Consider the following 21651-nt stretch of genomic DNA (forward strand, 5'->3'; position numbering starts at 1 on the left):
TTGAATCTAAATATCCTTTTAAGATATTTTATACCTTAATGGTTCTTATGTCAGGTTGTTTTATTTGTGTATTTTTTTTTTTTAAGATCTGCCATTGAAGTTGCTAATGGAATAGATAACCATACACCTGCAAACTCAGTAGTGCAAAATTCATTATGCATACATGTACTTAATGGAAACAGCACACCCTCATCTCCTTCTCATGTTGCTACCAGACCTAAAAATACACCAGCTTCAAAACCACTTACATCTCAGTCTGCCAATAACACTGGTAAGAAAGGAAAAACATTGAAAGATGGTCTTAATGAAAATCTATAAAGTTTGATAAATAATTCAATTTTTACTTTATTTACTGGTTTCTTAACTTTAAAATATTTGCTTAATACTATTTGTATAAGAGTTTGGGGTTTAAAAATACTGAAAGAAAATTGAATTATTTGAGTTTTCTCATGTTACTTACATGTTTTCCTCCCTTTGTAAATCTGTTAGAGAGACTTTGTGCTGTAATGGATAAAAAGCTTGCATATCAGTAAGGAATTCTTCATTTAAGTCCTGTCTCTGATGTATAGAAGCTGTGTGACCCTGGGCCAGTCACTTCAGCTCTTAGTTCCCCCAGACAGCTCTCTAAAATTTTAAGTTGCAGAACAGCTGCTGATCTGTACTGGGAGAGGAAGTTTTTTCACCAGAAGATCCCTACAATGATGAAATCATAGGTCCATACCAAAACACATTGAAAGAAGATTCTTTATATTTGAGGTTTTTCCTGTATTACAAGTATTTACAAGAATGTTTAAGTCTTTTGCTTGTGAGTTCCAAATTTTTTCTCATGAAAAAGTGTTTCAAAACTAAATATCTTGAGAAAGTTAATCCAGAATGTATTTTTGATACTATTATACACTTGAAATGAAAAATAGTGGAGGCCAGGACTGTGTAATGTGAGTAGGTAGGCCAGAAATTCATTCACTTGTTCGTTCGTTCGTTTATTTATTTGTTTATTTGGGTGAGGCAGTCAGGGTTAAGTGACTTGCCCAGGGTCACATAGCTAGTAAGTATCAAATGTCAAATGTCTGAGGCTGGATTTGAACTTACATCCTCCTGATGACAAGATTGGTGCTCTATCCACCGCACCATCTAGCTGACCCTGAAAAAAATTTTTAAATAAAAAGTTATTTTTAAAAATATATCTCAAATGTGAATTAGGAAAAATATGCTTTGGATGAGGATGAAAGTGGTAGAAACTTTTGTGAAAATTCTGAATGGAATTTCTTGGGTGCTACCAAGTGATTTAGAAGTTGATCCTCATCTTAAAAATGAAAGCTCTCAGGGCAGCTAGATGGCACAGTGGATAGAGCACCAGCCCTGGAGTCAAGAGGATCTGAGTTCAAATCCGGGCTCAGATGCATGGCACTCATTAGCTGTGTGACTCTGAGCAAGTCACTTAACCCCAATTACCTAACCAAAAAAAAAAAAAAAGATTACTAAAAATGAAAGCTCAAATTTTACTTGTCTAGCAGTGCTGTGGCCTCTCAGTCTTCCTATAACTTTCATATGTTTGTTTAATTGAGGATCTTGCATGAGTATAATCTTCTTTTCCCACCTCCTTTTACATTTCTCATCATAGTATATACTCCTCCTGTCCTGGGGGGAAAAAAAGGAGAATGAGGCAAAATAAAAACACATAACCTATAGTCTCTCTCAGTGCTGCTGTAACATTTTTCCCATTTCTCCATCTGAGTCTGAGAAGTGCCGACTACACACACCTGTGACCTTTCATGCCTCCAGACCAGGAAAATGCATTAGGGAAACTGGGGTCAATCAGATTTCATGGAGGTAGGAAGCTATCTTGGGGACTTCAAAGAAGTTTTTTCAGGAAACGCTGGTCCTGTCACATAATACCCCTTAACAGCAAAGTTCTAATGATCTTCTAAAGCAGTGCTTCTTAAATTGTGGGTCGCAACCAAAATTTGGCAACAATAAAAGGTTTCTGAACATGCAGCAACCAAAAATTAATTAAAAATAAAATGTATAATGAATCCAAGATGTTTCTGGCAGTGCTTGCCCATGGCAACTTCACTGCAGCCTTGGTTCTGAATACAAAGCATGTGTACTTTGCACCGCTTTAGGCCTTGCACCCTTCTTAGGTCATGCAATGCAAATGTGAAAGGAGGGGGAAAGTTTAAGAAGCCAGTTGTAAAGGACAGTACATTTAAATAACTAGACAACCTTTCTGTCACAAGAGAAAGAACAAAACAAAAAGGTCGCATCTAGATCTTTCCTCCTCCCCTTTGGAAGGACTTAGATTCAAATTCTTATAGTCTAATTCATGTGATGGATTATGCCACATCTTTGAAGTTCACAGAGGGTGTCCTAATGCAAAGTGGTGATGATGAACCAGAGCAGCACCAGGAACATCAGAGCCACAGTACAGATGATTATACTTCAGGGTAGCCACAGATTTTTTTCTCTTGATATGAGATGGTAATGATGAGCAGGAGCAACTTGAGGAATACAAGGGCCTCTGTTTGGATACTTTGGACCCAATTGACAATTGTTTTCTTGCATTGTATCAGAATCATCTGTATTAAAATGGCTAAGAAGTCACAAATTTCTTGCCTGCAACTTATTTTGGGTTCTGAGTTTATACCAAAGCTCTCCCTATGCTGCCACCCACTAAACCTTTCCCTCCCTAAGAGCTGCATTAGGAGAATGACAAAATCTTTGCTCCCGTGGAGGCTTCTGTGGAAGGGCTACCCCATTTAGTGGCTAAATAAAGGCTCTCCCTTACCCTCATCCAGTGACTCAGAATTACCACCAAGTCAACTTAGGGTTCTCCGTTCTTCCTTGTAAAAACACGCTTACCATAATTACATAGCAAGTTTCACCTCTTGCTGTAAGAAAACTAGACACCTCCCAACAATGCTACTCTTTGGTCCTCTAAGCCTTTTCTGGGAAGAGTTCCCTGAATCATCCAAAAGGAAGGGAAGTCTACCAATTTAGGAGGACTTAACCTACTTCTCCAAGGTATAGGAAACCCTCTCAGGGAGTAAGGACCTTAAGGCTAAGGCAGCTCTTTGTTGAGAAAGGAGTAGGGAAGAACCAAAGGGGATTAACCAGAACTATGTCCAAAAACAGTCCATTCTTATGTGCCAAGTGCCCAGTGCTTAGTTTTCTGGTTCAGTTTTATAAGTATATTTGTGGTTGTTGTTCAGTCATTTTTCATTTGTGTCCGACTCTTTGTGACCCTGTTTGGGATTTTCTTGACAAAGATACTGGAGTGGTTTGCCATTATTTTATTATAAACCCATTTTTTTATAGGAGACACATTCCTGGGGATGATATCAACTGGCTTTACCTACTTAGCAAGGTGGCCTGGGGCTCTATAATCTCACTCATTCCCAGAATGTGTATTTACACTGAAAGCAGTATTTGGCCTAAACCACAACTGTCCCAGCATCCTTCTCAAGTTCCAACAGCTGAACAGCCCACATGTATATGTATGATTGTGTGGTGGGGGAGGCCCATAGCTAAGGTCTAAAGCCAATCTGGTGGGGCTTCACCCAGAAGGGAGCCTTTAATTGTCCCTCAGATATGCATGAAATATGACAGGCCTTGTTGGGGAGTGAGACAAAAGAGGAATAAATTCAGTCTATCAAATCCATTTCCTTTAGGAACTCCACCCCTTCTCTTGCAAATCTCTGTCTTTGAGCTGGCTGTAAGGGGAATTCATCTTTATAAAGTGAGTTCAAACAATTCTCCATCTCAGCTGCCTAAAAGCATATCCCTTCTTGATACTCTTAACAAATTTAATTGGCTCTGTAAAAGGAGGTCCTAGGAGAGAACCTGCAGGCCTCCAGTGTACAACAGAGAATTCTTCTGTACTGGCTCCATTTTTTGAAATTCCTTCTTCTTCTAAAAAAATTCCTAAACTTCTGTGTTTACCTCTCACATTTTGAAGTGCCTTTCAGACATTTCTAACTATATGTCCAGTACACGTTTTAAACTGAACATATCCAAAACTGAACTCATCTTTCTGTCTAACCTATTCCCCCCCAGCACACACACACACACCAACTTCCTTATTAATGTGTAGGTCAGGGCTTCTTAAACTTTTTTCATTCATGATCCCTTCAGACCTTATATGAGTCACAACCCACAGTTTTTTGTTTTGTTTTGTTTTGTTTTGTTTGTTTTTGGTTTTTGGTGAGGCAGTTGGGGTTAAGTGACTTGACCAGGGTCAGCGACCCACAGTTTAAGAAGCTCTGGTCTAGGCTACTGACATCCTCCCAGGCCTTTCATGCTTATAGCCTAGTCATTCTTAATTCCTTGCTATCTTTCAGCCACCACTCCCTAACCCCATATCCACTCTCTTGGTCAAGGAAACCCTTTGCCCTTTGCCAAGATTTTACCTTTACAACATCTTTTGAATATGCCCCCTTCTGTCCTTTGTTACTGCCCCACTCTGGTACCGACCCTCATCATCACATGCAATAGCCTGCTGGATGGTCTGCGTTCCATAAGTCTCTCCATGTTCCAGGTCATCTTCCATTCAGCCACCAAAATGATTTTCCTAAAGGACAAGTCTGACCATGTAACCCCTCTACTCATTAAACTCCACTGACTCCCTGTTGCCTCCGGGATCAAATAGAAAATCCTCTGTTTAGCATTCTGAGTCCTTTGACAACCTGAAATAAAGACTACCAAAGTAGCAAAAGCTAAGGTCTTTAATGGAGGCAAGGGAATTGCAATTCAGGGTCACCACACACTAGAGTACTGAGTACTGGAGTGCCCAAGAGGAGCAGAGTAGGGAAGGGTTAAATACATTTCAGTGAGGAGGGAATTTCATGTGAGGTACAACCTGGAGAAGCTGTTATGTAAGTTGTTTTGCATAACAACTGAAAGTCCATAAAGAAGGCCTGGGGAGGCTGGGCAGGGATGGGGTGATATTTGGTAGGATCAGCAGGCTTAGGCTTCTGGTATAGCTGGAGAAACCAGTTTGGACCTGCTCCAGTCTTGAGTCAGTTGGGATCAAAGTCTGGTACCAGTCCCTTCTGATGTCTGCCTTCTACATTCTTTTTTTAACTGGTTTCTATCTCCCTCTGGCAATTCACAGCTCTGAGGTCAACTGCATTCCTCACTTTCATAAACTATTCCCTTCCCCCCCCCCCAGCCTTTCTAGTCTTCTTACATGTTATACTCTCCTCTACCCCTTCTCACCTCCCTGCTGCCCCAACATACTCTTCAATCCAGCGACCCTGTCCCCCTGGCTTTTTCACAGACAACACATTCTCTGTCTAGCTCTGAGCATTTTCAATTGTCCTCAGTGCCTGGGATGCTTTCCTTCCTCATCTCTGACAACCAGCTTTCCTGACTTCCTTCAAGTCTTAGATGAAATCCCACTTTCTACAAGAGGGCTTTCCTATCTTTAATTCTGGTGCCTTTCCTCTTTTAACTATTTCCTATTTATTATGTATACAGTTTATTTGTATAGTACTTGTTTGCTTGTTGTCTCTTCCATTAGATTGAGAGCTCCTTGAGGGCAGGAACTATCTTTAGCCTTTCTCTGTATCTCCCCAGAGGTTAGTATACTACCTGGCACATAATAGATGCTTATTAATGCTTATTGACTTAATGACTGTTCTTGAATACTTTAGGGTTCTGCCTGGACTCTTGTTTCTTTTCTCTCTATTAGCCTATAAATAATTCATCCTTACTTAGGCTCTTCTAACTCATCAAATATCTGTACTTTAGTATATTTTTCTTTACTCCTGCATTTCGAAGTCTGCTCACTTCTGGCCTTTTCACAGTAATGCTTAGAAAAATTAAAATTTTATTAAAGGTCTCCTTTCTTCCTTGTGGTAATTATTGTACTCAATTTTGTCGGGTTATTCCTGATTGTCTTTTTTTTTTAATAATATCATTTTTTTAAACCACAAAAATCTTTTATTATGCGCAGAACCCCAAAGGCTTTAATTACATACTTACACATATATTAATTCATTTGGCAGATCTTATTATTTATTTTTAGAGAAAGCAAAATGTACCTCCAGGATTGGGAATGGCCCACTTACAGCACAACCAGTGCAGATGTAAAAAATAAATAAGCTTGAACATTCAAGTATATGGTAATTACTAATGTTTTGCTTGTTGAATTTTGTGTTTTGTTTTGTTTTTTATTCCTTTTTTTGAAAGCCAGCTTCTGTAGTTTCACTTCTTTTTTGCTTAGGTAGAGCTATGTCCTACTTTGGCCTAGACTATTACTTTTTGTCCTTTGGCCCGTGGAAGAAGGTTCCTTTTCATTCATAGTCTGATAAGTCAGGCCCAGTCTTAGGTTATCACCTGAACCTGTTCTCTTGGGCCCAGGATAGTAGGAGAGGAATGGATTGTCATTCAGCAAACATAGGTTCAAACTCTGTTATAAACTTGCTGTATGACCTTGGGCCATTTTCTTTTAATTCTCCTATTTTGGGGCCTGTCCTATCAATTTCCCAGGGCTTTTGTGGGAATCAAATAACATAATGGTTGTGAAATTGATGGTTTGCCATCTTTATTGTTATGACAGAAGCCCATCTAACTGTTCATCTAGGACCTTGAGACGAAACCAGAAAAGCAAAGACAGATAGTGGACTGTCAGCTTTGTGAAAGAAAGGACTGTGCTTTCCTCTTCTGCCTCATTTTCTCATCTCTCCAAGCTTTGAATAGTAGGACATGGCCTAAGAGATTGAAACCTGGAGGGGTAGGTGTGGGTGGGAGTGGGGTGTAGTGAAGAGAAATATACAGCAAGAGAAATCTTGGCCCTGAGTTCCATCTCCCACAATGGCTCTTATCCAGCTTTCTTATTCCCAGTAGAGAGACCCTATTTCTGGGCCACTGCCCTTCTCAGAAACACATGTCTCAATCACTGGGAAGATTTCTGCAAGTTAGGTGAAGAAAACCCATTCTAGCCTTTTCCAACTGGTCCAGGGCAGCTAGAGCCAGTCAGCTGCTTTTGTAAAAATCCTGTGTGAAAAGAGTATCATTTTAAAAGCTCTCCTTTCCTTAATACTGACAGCTTCCAAATCTTGTGTGATTTCTGTTGGAAGAATACTGGCTTCTTGGTACTGCATCACTTCCTTTTTGGCTGTTTCTGGTATTTTTGCTTTACCTTGGAACCTCTGGAATTTGGCTATGACATTACTGGGAGCTCTTGAGGTTTCTTTCAGTAGGTGACTGGTGGATTCTTTTTTCACTTTGCCCTTAGGTTCTAACAGATTGAGCAATTTTTAATTCTGACTGTTGGACATATAGTATCCAGTTGTTTGGGAGTGACTTTGGTTATGATTTTCAGGTAGTCTCATGATTCTTTGGTTTTCTTTCCACTTGTTTTCCATGTCTTTTTCTTATAGTTTGTGTTTTCTATCTTTTAATCTTTTGATTTTGTTTTAATATTTCGGTTGTCTCATGGAATAACTTTCTGTTTGGCTCATCGTAATTTTCAGAGGTCAGTTCCTGGTTAAAGTTTCCCATTTTCTGTTCTAAGGCATTAATTCTTTTTATCATTCTTTCATACCTTACTATTCCATTTTGTATCTATTTCATTTCTTCCAGGTACAGTTGTATCCAGGACATTCTTTTTTTTCCATCTATTTGAACTTGTTCTCTATTTTCTCTCTTCTTTTGGGTTTACTACTTGGGTTTTTCTTATTCCAAACTGAGAGTTTCTGGATTGTGGACTTTGCTTGCATTATACTTTGCTTTCATGTAAAGAGACTAAGAGGCTAAGACTAGATATCACCTTTTATAAGAGTTTTATGGCCTTGTCTTATTCTGTCATCCAGGCCCAGACTTCCTGGACTCCAGATTGGCCTGTATCTGCTTGGATTCTGGTCTGTCATTGTTTCTTGCTGCTGATGAAGCCCTTAGGTCACCCCATGCTAATTGCTGCTCTCTTCCTGTCTCCCTGCCTGGGAGGGAGCAGAGACTTGTTCTAACACAAATTTCTAATCCATAAATAATAATAGTTAGCATTTATATAGTGCTTTAAGGTTTGTGAAATTCTTTACAAGTATTATCTCATTTTATCCTCACAACAACACTGGAAGGTATGTGTTGTTATTTCCATTTTACACATGAGGAAACTTAGGCAAACAGATTAAGTGACTTGCCCAGAATCACAGAACCAGAAAGGCCTAAGACCAGATTTGAAATCAGGTCTAGCACTCTGTCCATTGTGCCACCTTGGAAAGAAGAAGAAATTTAAGAAAATGTCAAGTATAAGGAAGAAATTCTGTGGATTAAGAGAAGCCCAAGAGGGAAACCCAGAAGAAAGAACATAACTTACAGAGTTTCAGAGAAAAGAGTGACTTGGCCAAAAAGATCCTCAAGAATTGCTAGAAGGAATGAAACAAGTGTTGTTGTTGTTGTTGTTGTTTTAGTGAAATTGGAACTGTTTAAGGAAAAAAATTAGGAGAATAAAATAGCTTAAAACAGAAGTTAGTGAACTCCCAGAAAGCAGAATAGGGGACAGGCTACAAGAAAAGACCCAGGTTCAGCACAAGAAGTGTTGTGTACAAGAAGGCCAGTTATGCTGGATCATAAGAGGGCCTTAAAGGTTAAAGAGCCTGGAAAGCTAATAGCCATATGCTCTGGATCTGCGTTGCTTCCCTTGAGGTCATATCAAGGTTTCCTCTGGATAATGCTATCATGCCCACTTCCCTTGACACTACGTTGAGAAAGCATGGCAATACCATTCCTTTGATATTTACTGTCAGCTATAAAGGAAGAGAGAGGGGAAAACCAGGCTTCATGGGTTATAATCGAGGTGTTTGGTCCCTCCCTCAGATGAAAAACCTTCATATTACTATTTTTTTAAATTGATGCCAGACTTTTCCAGTTTTTTAAATCCTGCTTTCTCAATTTCTGGAAAGTTATATGCACGTAAATGTTCTGATAGTCATTATTTTTCCCCAAGATGTACATCCTTGAAGAGATGATCATTGTTTTATATGTACATGCATTCTTTCTTGTTACTTAGTATAATAATTAGCATGAATTAAGTATTTGATAAGAGGTAGTATTTGACTTAAAGTGCATTTGCATTGTCATTGCTCAATACAGATTTCTTAATTTTTGTTTTGCAGTTAATGGAGAATCGTCTTCATCTGCAGCAATTGATAACACACCTGATCTTCAGACTGTAATAGGATCTGAAGAAGCTCCCCTGTCTACTGATTGCACTAATACTACTATTCCTACAGATCCTATAACTCAAGAAATTCCTGAGTGCTCTGATAATAGTGCATACTTTGCTTCAGCTAGTGCAGAAATGGTACATGAATCTTTAAATACTGTAGACTCTGCTTCTAATTTTAAAAATAGTTCTGCTATTGAAGCCGCCAAACCAAGACAGTCTTCAGATGTACCTGAAGAACCCATAAGGCAACAGCCTGGAAATTCCATTACAGAACCTTTGCCACCAGGGTATGTTGGATATTTTTGATAGTAATGTATGTGATAATGTTTGATATAAGCATCGAGTGTTTATATCACTTTACATATTTAAAACATGGATTCTAAATAATTAGGTCCAGACTTTATTATTCACTTGAGTGATTACTTTTAAAACGAAGAACAGTTGTTTACTCAATTGTACAGTTGAAATATATGATATTAAACAATCAGATTTATCTGGTAGGCCTCTTCATAAAGATGAAGTGCTTTTGAGGGGTAATATTTTGGCAGAGGGAATCTTGAGAATAAAGATACCAAAAAGACTAGTTTATAAACTCTTAAGGACTTTGATAGGTTAATGATAAAAAATAATGGCTAGAAGCAATTTATTCTTGATATGTTAATGTCTCAAACATAGTATTGTAGTACTAGAGATGATGAGCTTTTAGCATGTATAAATCCTCTATTTTACTTTAGTGTAATTCTTTCAATCCTTGTCTATTTAATACCGAAGTATAGTTAGCCAGTTTAGAAGAAAAGTAGCAAAATAGCAATTTGGACTTTTAAGTGGAGTTTTCTAACTATATTAGATATTAAAAGTTAAATCACAACAAAAATAACAATTACTAAGGATTCATTTGAGATGAAAAATTAAAACCTCCAGGAACATTTCTGAGAGTCAATATACTGTCAACCTGTTCTTCTACAACTTTTAGATCTACATTCCCTTATAGTGAAAATTTATGTTCCACATGAGCTAGAATCATGACAGAATTCTCAGTCAGCAAAGAAAGATTCATTCATGTTTGTTATACTCCACTAAATATAGTGGGAAAATACTTTTCAGGAACATATTGTTTTCATCAGAAATTAAAACTTTAATTCTCAATTAAGTCTAAAACTAAACATACTAGTGTTGTTGGAGATTTTACAAAATAGATCATATCTCTTGCTTTATATATGATGGTATGGAATGTGTCCCAAAAGTTGTCTACGAAGTAAATTCTGCTTCCCCATTGACTTCCTTTAAAAATTAGTTGTCCAAAAATTAAAGTATTATCCTTGTGAGTTGTTATATTAGGTGACTATAGTAGCAGTATTTCCAACACCTAATAGTTTTTTCAAGCCTTTATCTTTCATAACTTTTGCTTTCTTATTCATTTTGAGTATATTCTTTGAGTATACAACTAGGTAGGCAATATCTTTTTTATTATAGGTTCTGGCTTCTTATAAAAGCTTCTTGTAGAATATTGGAGTTACAACAGATCGATTTATTTGAGGAGACATTTTAAAAGTGGCACACAGGGCCATAGCTTAGGCTAGTAGACACAGCTTATAAGGGAGGCAGATTTCAGTTGAACAAAGTGGAAAAATTCTAAATAATTGGAAATAAAAAAATGGAATGTTTTAGAAGGTATTAAGTTCTTTGACGTAGGAAGTTTTCAAGGGGAAGCTTGATGACTGACATATCAAGAGTGTTACAGATAAGATTCATGGTATGTTTAAAGATGGGTCCTCTCATGTCCCTTCTTACTCTAAAGTTCTAGGATTCTGGTCCAGCCACTTCATTTATAGATGAGACCCAGAGAGGTGAATGATTTACCTAAAGCCACAACTCTGGTTAGTTCAGAGTTATAATGCAGGTCCCCTGACTTTTGGTATCAGTTGGGTTTTTTTACTATGTCACAGAATCCCAGAGTTTGAGAGTTTAAAGGGACCTCAGTGATCATTTAGTGTAACCCACAATCAGAAGAAAATTCTCACTTTAATATACTCCCAAACCGATCATCTTGCCACCAGAGTAACAGATATTCTACTTCTGGACCAATAGGTAATGTCTTCTATTATAAAAATTGGTTTAATTATGAGTTTCAGGTTATAAAGAATGGATTAGTTTTATGGTATTAATTTACAATTTAAAAGTCTATAAATTATTGGATGGTATGCATGTAGGCACTAGATACTATTTTTCTTCTACTTCATTTTCTACCAAGATTTTTTATATAATGGAATTTCATCTGATTCCAAGTGAAAAATAGCATACCCTGCATAATGTATAATTAACAAATGTTGTTTTGCAGTAATACCATTAATATACTGTTAACAAAGTCCATCTTAGTGTCTTATAACCTGGCTAATCAGCTAAAACCTCTTTAACCTCATCCTATTATAACTAGTTCCTCCTGTTTATAGTTTTCCATTTCTTCCAATTACCTCAGGTTTTCAGGTTTTCCCAAATACTCATCCCACCTTCTCTTCGCATTCCCCCCTCCCTTTTTCTTGTGGCAACCTAAGAGTATTTCTATGGAAGCTATCTCAATCAGTAATAAGGCAGAATGTCATAATATTGTCCCACAAACTGTCATTCTGAATGAAGCATGAATCCTGTCTGCATCTAGGGTAATGAAATTATGAATATAAAATAGTATTAAAAAGAACTAGAATTTTAAAAAAAATATACTTCAATCAAGTCCCACTTCAGTGCCTCATCACAACATGGAGGTAACTTTGAATTCTAAAAGCCTTTGTCAGAAGAGTGCAACTAACTTGGTGAGACTTTAGGAGAAAGCCATATAACTGTTTGGAAGAAGAGAGGGCTTAATTTTTAAGAGAAAATTAGAAAAGGAAATTGGGTATTGCTTGACTCGCATATATTTGAAAATGCAACCAAAGCAAAATATTTAACTAAAGAAATACAAAAGCAGATTGGAAGTGCAGTATTAATAAAAATCTGAGGCTAAACCAGGGGCAGCTAGGTGGCACAGTGGCTAAAGTGCCGGGCCTAGAGTTGGGAAGACCTCAGTTCAAATGTGGTCTCAGGCACTAGCTATGTGATCCTGGGCAAGTCACTTAACCCTGTTTGCCTCAGTTTCCTGATCTGTAAAATGAGCTGGAGGAGGAAATTGCAGACCACTCCAGTATCTTCTCCAAGAAAACTTCAAATGGGGACATGGAAAGTTGAACATGACTAAAACAACTCAGCAACAACTGAATAGGCTAAACCACAGTCTTTGGAAAATGTCAAACTTATTATATCATGAACTTGACTGGACAAAATTTTAGGTGTTTTAAAAATAATAATTGTAACTTTTTATGTCTGTACTCTTGACATATGGAGTGCTTGCATTCCTGAGGAAAATGACTATAAAGAGAAACATCTTTTAAACCTTTTCCATTTATTTTCATTATTTAAATAAGAGCTATTAAAATACTATGGAAATAACTTTTAAGGAATTAATTTTCCTTCTTTGACCCCCATTTTCTGTTGCTCTTAATATAGTCATTGTTTGGCTTAGCACTGACTAAAGTTAATGAACTACTAGCCGTGAGAGAGAATTTGATCCCTCTGTTTCTTTGACTATTATTGCCATCTGCTTGTCTTCTACTAAGCTATTCTTTAGCTTTCTCCTTTGGGCCTTTTTTTCTTTTTCAATTTATAAAATCTAAATGTTCAGAGAACAGTTTATTTATGTACAGTGTGGTAGAAGAAAAAAATGGGAAAAGATACTTTTTAGTGTGATTTTCTTAAAGCAGAAGTCCAATCATGTCAGTACCTCCCCTGTTCCCCCCAAAACTCCATTGGTTCCCTTTGACTCCAGGACCAAAAAAAAAATGCTCTGTATGGCACTCAAAGTCTGTCATAACCTAGCCTCCTCCCACATTTCCAGTCTTCTTATACCTTACTCCCTGACATGTACTCTAATCCAATGACATTAGCCTCCTGGTTGTTATATGAACAAGGCATTACATCTCTTGGCTCTAGGCAATCTCTCTGGCTTTCCCTCATGTGTGGAATGTTGTTCCTCCTGCCCTGTCAGTACTGATCTCCCTGGCTTCCTTTAAGTCCCATCTAACATAACAACTTTATTGCAAACCTTCCCCAATCTCTCTTAATTCTAGTTCCTTCCCTCTGTTAATTTTCACTTGCTTGGTATATATTTGTTTCTATGTTGCCTCCCCTATTACATTTTAATCTCCTTTAAAGCAGAGACTGTCTTTTTACCTCTTTTTTGTATCTCCAGGGCTTAGCATAGTGCCTGGCACACAGTAGGTATTTAATAAATGTTTAGTTATTGATTGTTACCAACATGAAAAAGTGATGTGAGTCATTGTAATATAGCAGAATATAAAGTAGAAAATGCACTAGGCCCAGAATTCAAAGAACCACACTCAAGTCCTGGCTCTGGTGACCATGGCCGAGCCTCATCTCTGGGCCTCTTCCCCTCTTCAGCATGAAGATGATTTCTGTCTATAATAGTTATCTGAGTCTATGATACAATGGGAAGGGAATGGGAGAAAACTCAACATGCAAGTGCAGGCGCTGAATGGAAGGTGCGTAGAGCATGAGAAAGAGTGGTGGTGACAAGCACGCTCCTACGTACTCAGAGAAATGAGCTTTTGTGGAGCAGCACTCCCATCTTGTGACATTTTAGATTATTGCTGCTAAAGGCATTTAAATCAGTGTCAGATTTTTCAGCTCCTGGCTTAAATGACAAAATAATCTCTTGGTATTTAGTGGTTGAAATAAGCCAAATGCTAGATTTGACACAAGGGTTAGAAGCTTTTGATCAAATCTCATCATTTCCATATTATTTTGAATTCTCTTAATGTTCAGTTTTGCATATGCTACTCTTCCCTAACTAGTAAATTTGGGGCATTGAATTTTGAGTCAAAGTTCTGAGTTTAAATACTGACCCCAGTGTGACATTGGGCAAGTCTCATAATCTCATTGAGTATCTATTTCCCTTACTATAAAATGAGGATAATGGTTCTTGCAATACCTACTTCACAAATGAGATGATATATAAACTCTATGAAAAGAAAGGTGACATTATTATTATGAATTTCCTATACCTTTCAACTTAGGCAACAAATATTAGTAGAAAAGCAGTATTTAAGAATGAGCCATAACTGGGAAATTTAGAAGAAAAAATATCTATAAATAAAATGTTTTGTGGCAGATCATTTATATTATTAATTCTTTTAGGTAAATATTTTTAAGGTCAATTATATTACAAGAAGGTGATATTTTCATAATGTCTTTGCTGTTTTCTCTTATTTAAAGGTGGGAACAGAGAAAAGATCCTCATGATAGGACCTATTATGTTGATCATAACACACGAACTACAACATGGGAGAGACCACAGCCTTTACCACCAGGGTAATGTAGATCCTTTACGTATTTTTAATGGTGTTTAATCACAAGATACTCACATTTTGTAGAATCAAAAAAATTTTTACTTTTTACTCTACTTGTAAGGCATCATTAATAAACCAGTGTAGGATGAACTGGTTTAAGTTTTCAGACAAACTCAATCATTTCTGAGCTTTTTCTGAGATTGAACATTAGGGGAAAACATTTTTTTTAACAGAATTTTTCAAATATTTTAAGAGAGTACTGTCCTGATTACTCTAAATTGATGATAGCCCTCTATTTTACGATTATCTCAATTTAAATTCATTTTCAGAGAGAGGCAAATAAACTATATGATTTTACAGCTCACATTTACAAGACCCAGACTGAGTCAAAAAAGTGATTAATTCAGTCAGATATCACAAATGTAATCATAAGCTAACTGACAAAACAATTTCCATGCTTCTCATTGTCCACAGGATGAATTTCAAACTCCTTGATTTGATATTCAAGGCCCTCTACTGTCTGACCCACAGTTTTCCATCTTAACTCCTGCTCTAATTTTACTGTATCTTTACGCCATCCACACCAGTCTGCTCATATTCCAACCTTACCTTGTGCTTTTTTGCCATAGTTTTCATGCTGTGCCTTACACATAGAATTCTTTTCAGTACTCAGCTCAAATGCTACCTCTTCATGGAAGAGCATTGGATTTAAAGTTAGCAAATTTAGGTTCAGATCCTAACTTTGCTACTTAATTCTTCTGTGATATTGAGGAAGTTACTTAGACTTCTCAGAGCTACAGTTTCCTCATTTGTGAAATGATGGGTTGAAGTCCCTTCCATGTCTAAATTGTGCTAACTATATTTCAGTAATTGGTTTCCTTTGAAATCCAATGTATTTAATTTTGTGCATTTAAAAACAAAACTGAGAAAAGTCCCATGAGCTTTATCAGACTATCAAAAGTGGGTTCCATGACATAGAGAGTTTAAGAACCTCTGCCATAATGAAAGTGCTATCTCCTTCTTCTAAATCCTATTATAGGTTGCAGGTCCTACCATAGGATGTATGTTGCATTTGTGATATTTATCATATATTCTCCTGTATTTTCTCTAATTGTATGCCTGTCTTCTCTTCTTCACTCAGTTCATTTTTGTATCTTTCATAGCACCTAGCTAAATTTCTTTCTTGTAGGCATTCAAATATTTGTTTAAAAGAATAATTATGTTACCCTGGCAGATGGCTTATAGAAACAATGCTTTTGCCCATGCTGATTACAGAAAATCCTGTACAGTTATTTTTTTTTCTAGACCACATAATGATTATGCTTTAAGGAAGTCATCTGACTGGTTTTTGTTTACAATATTAATGAAAGAACTGGTCTTTTTTCCTGACCTCAAGTAGCATTTTCCTCAAGTAGGAGCACCCTTCTTATCTAAGACAAAACTGCTTAAGCTTCCAAATAATTACCAGTACAAAACATCACATAGACTAGGAGCTCATAAGAGTTAAGGGATTGGAGAGAGAGATGGGTGAACAATGTATGAATGACGCCTCCCCACTTTCTCTATTAAGTTAATTATTTTTCCTTTAGAATTAGCCTCTTTAGTGAATATTACTACGTCCCCTGATGATTGAGATTGTATTAGATAACTGATGTCACAAGAAGTCATTAAGCAGCAGAGCACTATTAGGTGCTATGGGAACCTAGCACATTCAGGAAAATGGTCTTAGGGTCTTAAATTTAGAGTTGGAGGGCACTTCAGAATCCTTTATCTAGTTCAACCCCCTGACTTTGCAAATGAAGAAATTGAGTCCAGGAGAGGTAAAATGAATTGTCCAAGGTCACACAGAGATGGCATCAGGAAAGACTTGAAATGTGAGCATAGTAATTACTCGATATGATATTTGTCTCAAAAGGTTACTTTTACTTTCTTCTTGGAAACCTACTATCAGTCTGACATCCATGAATTTTCTTCAGCAGTGGTGTCAAACTCAAACAGAAGTGCATTCCTGCCTTGCCATATTGACTTAGCCACAAATTAACATTATACATGTTGTATTTTATTTTTATTTATTTTGTTAAACATTTCTCAATTACTTTTTAATCTGGTTTGAGCCACCTGTGAGATTTATGGGTTGAGAGTTTGACACCTCTATTCTACAGCATTTTTTTAAACATATTTGTATATTTAGCCAGTAATTTCATTCTTTTTTCTTCAGTTTGAGGAGGAAAGAATGTGAGATTAAATTGTTAATGTCTTATTGCTTCTACAGTGTAATGTGGATAGGTTAATCTAAATTTTGATTTGTTGCTGAAATAATTCTGTTAATCAGTTTTTTCTTATAGACACTTTTATTCTGTTGTTTATAATTTTTTGTTTGTTTTATGTCCCCTGTACCTGTTTAGAGTAAATACACTCAAAAGATTATTGAACAAATTTGTCTTGTAACTCTACTTTACTTTTAGCCTAGAACAATTTTCTTTATGGCTGTGGATTTTCAAATATGTGAAATTTACAAAGCATAACTGAACTAAATATTAATTGTTGACTTATTGAAAAATGTATCTCTTTAAGTAAGGTAGAACCTTCTACACATAGCACAATAGTTGCTCAGGACATCTTTATTACCTTCTTTACAGTGTGAAAATAGTGATTAAATCAAAGTGGCACTAGGACTAGTGAGTGTGGTGTCTTAGAAAATCCTGATATATGCTTAGTAAGCAAACCATTGTAATAATAGTAGTAGTATAAGACAAGGTCTCACTATAAATATCAAGTTAATCTCTACTAATTTTTATGAGGGATATATAATTTTGGAAATTTTGTGTTTCATTAATTCTTTAAGACTTTAGCTTGAGTTTAAATGCTTTAAGTGCAACATAAGCCACAAAAATTTTAAGAATAAAGGATTTTGTTTCTCATATTATGGGGGGCTTGGGGCTTTTTTGTTTTGTTTTGGGGGCAAGTTGGGAAAGAAGAGTTGATGATCGTGGAAGAGTTTATTATGTGGACCATAACACCAGAACAACAACATGGCAGCGACCTACTATGGAATCAGTCAGAAACTTTGAACAATGGAAGTCTCAGCGTAACCAACTCCAAGGAGCTATGCAACAATTTAACCAACGATACCTCTATTCGGTAATTAGAATATTATAAAATAACATTTTCCCAGGTGTTTTGTTTCTTCAGATTAATGTATTGCCTCAGTAAGCCTGCTAGATATTTGATGTTTTTAGTGCACAATAAGTAATTGAATAATAATCCTTATTTTAGGTACTTGAATTCTGGTGAATGTGTATACGTGTGTGTGTGTGTGTGTGTGTGTGTGTGTAAGAGAAAGAGAAAGATATGTGTGCATACATAGATTGCTTTTTTAGAATTGTGGGTGGCCTTTATTACTTTTTTTGTTTTCTAACCGTATTTCTTTTGTTTGAACAAATTATGCTCACTGGTAGTTGGGTATTTGGATTATTTCTTTTTTGTAAAAATCAATTCTTTTATCTTGTATCTGTCCTTTACAACACAAAAATGATTTTGTTTCTTCATAGTTAGGGCATATTTTTTTCCTAGTAATGGTAATGCATTGTCACAGGTATGTTAGCTTTAGGTTCAGTAGAATGTTGTTTAGAAAATTATTGCTGTACTGCATAAAATACAGTGAAACTCTTTTATAATATTAGTATGAGGATAAATATTCCCTCTGTTATTAATGTACAAATAGCTAACCCTGTTACATAAGCAGCAAGTAAAAAAAAATGGTCCTACAGGACACAACTTTTAATATTACAGTACTATTTGCAACAGTTAATTTAACACATTTAAAAAAAAAAAATTTAACACATTTAGGGGCAGCTAGGTGGCTCAGTGGATAGAGCACCGGTCCTGAAATCAGGAAGACCTGAGTTCAAATGCAGCCTCAGACCAAACACTTGACACTCACTAGCTGTGTGACCCTGGGCAAGTCCTTAACCCCAATTGCCTTAAAAAAAAAATTTAACACATTTTAAAGAAGCATTAATTTAAAACTTAGTAAACACCAAGGACAAATCATCAAATAAACATATAAAATTAAGAATGAAATCTTAGATAAGTCCCTCAGCAATATAACCAAATTAATAAGCAACCAAAAATTATATTTTCTTTATGACCTTTATGAAGCCACATAAGATTCTGCTATCTTTGACTTTGTTTACTGTTTAAAAATTTTTTTTTCCTTCCATTCAGGTTGACAACTTAGTTTAATATTACTTTAATATCCATTCTAGGTACTAACAGACAACATCTTTGTCTAATGGGGCCTAGATGGACAGGAGCTGGAAACAGTTTTTCTAGGCTTAGATCTTGGTTTCATTTTGCTGAGTGGCCTAGGAAAGCACAGAGATCTGGAACCAAGACTACTCAGGGAGTCACAGATGGCATGGTTTATGAATCATTATAGTAGAACGGATAAAATACTGGAGTGAAGAAGAGTTGAGTTTGAATTCTACCTCTGATGCTTACTCATCAGCTACTTTTAATTCTCCAAAGCCTCAGTTCTTCAGTTGTAAAGTGAGCTTTAATAATTCCTAATATACATGCTTCACAATTCTTTTTGTGAGGTTCATTTGAAAAAATATATGTAAAATATTTTATAAAACTTTTAAAAGCTTTATAGAAATGTCAGGTATTTTGATAAAAGCATGGCTGGACTAAATGCCATTAACCCAGTCTTATTCCGTTTTATCACTTGTTTTGTTGTTTTGGGCAAGACTCTTTACACATCTTGTATCAGTCCTTTTCACTTCACTTACACAGCCACCAGCCAAGTTCAGTTCCTCTTTATTTCTTGCCTGGACTATTATAGTAGCCTCATAATCGGTCTTTCCTCTGATTTCCCCCACAAACCTAGCTACCAAAGTGATTTTTCTACAGTGCAGGTTTGACCATGGTCATCACCATACTCAGCAAACTCTAGTGACTTCCTGTTACCTCTAAGATTAAATATAATCTCTTTTGTTTGGTATGTAAAGTTCTTCACCACCTGGACCCATCTATCTTTCTAGCTTTGTTACACATTACTCCTTTGTATGAACTCTCCTATCTAGCCTTCCTGCTGTTCATCATGCACAACATATTCGGTCTCCATGACTTTGTACTAATTTTCCCCCCATGCCTAGAATGCTTTCACTCCTCACCACCACTTCTTGGAATCCCTTATTTTCTTTCTCTTAGCTCAAGCAGCATTTTATGTATTGACATTTCTTGGTCCCTTGAATCGCTCGTACCATCCCCAACAAGATTACCTTTTATCTGCTTTGCCTTTGTTTTATATATGGATATGTATATGTGTATCTATCTATCTATGTTTAGATATATATCTAAACATAGATAGATAGATATGCATACATTTATACACATATATATACACATATATATGTATATATGTATATGTATCTATAAATCAGTTATAATGTAAACTCCTTGAAGGCAGAGTCTATTTTACTTTGTATTTTTATCCCTGTTGCCTGATTGGTCGTAGACACTTAATACAACCATACTTGTGTGGTTGATTGATCTGTGGAAGGAGGGGATTTAACTGGATAACTTTAAGATCTCTTTCAGAGCTATGATTCTGTGACTGCTGGCAACTGAACCCCAAGAAAACAAAGGAGGAAGATAGCCTGGGTGTGGGAAGTGAATAGAAAAACTACAGGACCTAGGATGGGGAAAGCATTGATTACTAGGACAACTTAATAAGGTGAGGGAAGAAGGAACAGAGAAGGAAAGAAGCTACTTTGAAGGTTCTAGGCAGTTCTGTAGCAGAAAAGATCTAGTGGCCCTGTGTCATAGCAACTGACTTTAACTTGCAGGTGTATTAATGTATTTGTTCAGTTGTTTCAGTCATGTCTGACTCTTCGTGACCCCATTTGGAGTTTTCTTGTTAAAGATATTGGAGTGGTTTGCCATTTCTTTCTCCAGCTTATTTTTATATATGAGGAAACTGAAGCAAACAGTCACTTGGAGACTCAGAATCTCAGGAATTCTTGACTTAATATAGGGCAAATCCTATTCGTGAGAGTTGTATCCACTTATTTAAGAAATAAATAAGGGCCTCAGGTACCAGCTAGGGAGCTTGATAGTGCAGTGGCCTATTATCTTCTTTAGAGGAAAGTCATTCAGTCAGCAAGCATTTATTCAACCTCTGCTATGTGCCAGGCATGCTTGAGTGCTGAGGTTACAAAGAAAGGCCAAAAAACCTTAGTCCCAGCTCTGGAGGAGCTCACATCTAATGAGGGAGACAACATACCAACCACCAGGTAACCAAGAAGTAACAGAGGAAAAATTCCTAGCATTAAGGGAGATTGGGAAAGACTTCTTACAGAAAGGACTGGGTGTCACCAAAAGAAGACTACTTTTCTCTCCTCCTTGGGCTGACTTTATCACATAAGTATAGTTGTGGTTAAACTGAAGGCAATAGAACAGTAGAAATGACACTGAATCTGAAGTTACAATTTGAATTCTGGGTCTGTGTGATCACTTATCATCTCTGGACCTCATTCTCTCACTTATAAAATGAGAGCAGGTTGGACCAGATGTCCTTTTCTCAGGTGATTTCCAGCACTAAATCTATGATCTTGTCTTCCTCTCAGGTTAAACAAAAGGTTCCCTTGCACCCATCTATATCACAAAATACATGAAATTCTAATATAAATTCTTTTACTAATCAATCAGTTTATTAAACACCATGTTTGTGCTAGGTACTGCACTATCCCCCGGGGATTCAAAGACAAAAGTATGGTTAAACAGACCTTTATTTGGAAAGCAAATGTCTATTTAGAGTTATGTCTTTAACACAGTGTTAAAGTTGTGTTACATTCTGTTAGGTAGGTATATACATATACAGTTTAACATGTACATATGTAAATGTATATGGAATATATACAAAATAAATAATAAGTTAGTATTTATTTAATGCTTTAAGATTTGCAAAACACTTTACAAGTATTCTCTCATTTGATCCTCACAATAACACTGTGAGGTTGGTGATGTTATTATCTCCATTTTATAGAAGAGTAAACTGATGCCAAGAGAGGTTAAGTGACT

At 36.4% G+C, this 21651-nt stretch overlaps 1 protein-coding gene across 5 annotated transcripts in view; it reads left to right on the plus strand.

The window, feature by feature from the left end:
* Nucleotides 1-21651, plus strand: part of WWP1 (WW domain containing E3 ubiquitin protein ligase 1) — a 112045-nt gene that overhangs the window by 45110 nt on the left and 45284 nt on the right. For 4 of the 5 annotated variants that reach the window (XM_027842434.1, XM_027842552.1, XM_027842617.1 and 1 more), the window contains 4 exons: nucleotides 87-271; nucleotides 9117-9456; nucleotides 14492-14587; nucleotides 17532-17706. In XM_027842434.1, coding sequence (XP_027698235.1) covers nucleotides 87-271; nucleotides 9117-9456; nucleotides 14492-14587; nucleotides 17532-17706 — 796 coding nt within the window. Of the gene's footprint in view, nucleotides 1-86; nucleotides 272-9116; nucleotides 9457-14491; nucleotides 14588-17531; nucleotides 17707-21651 lie in introns of those variants that run through there. The other variant, XM_027842674.1, reaches the window with a different exon arrangement.

Source organism: Vombatus ursinus, unplaced genomic scaffold, assembly GCF_900497805.2.
Source record: "Vombatus ursinus unplaced genomic scaffold, bare-nosed wombat genome assembly UNPS02000577.1, whole genome shotgun sequence".
In the NCBI taxonomy this organism is placed as follows: Eukaryota; Metazoa; Chordata; class Mammalia; order Diprotodontia; family Vombatidae; genus Vombatus; species Vombatus ursinus.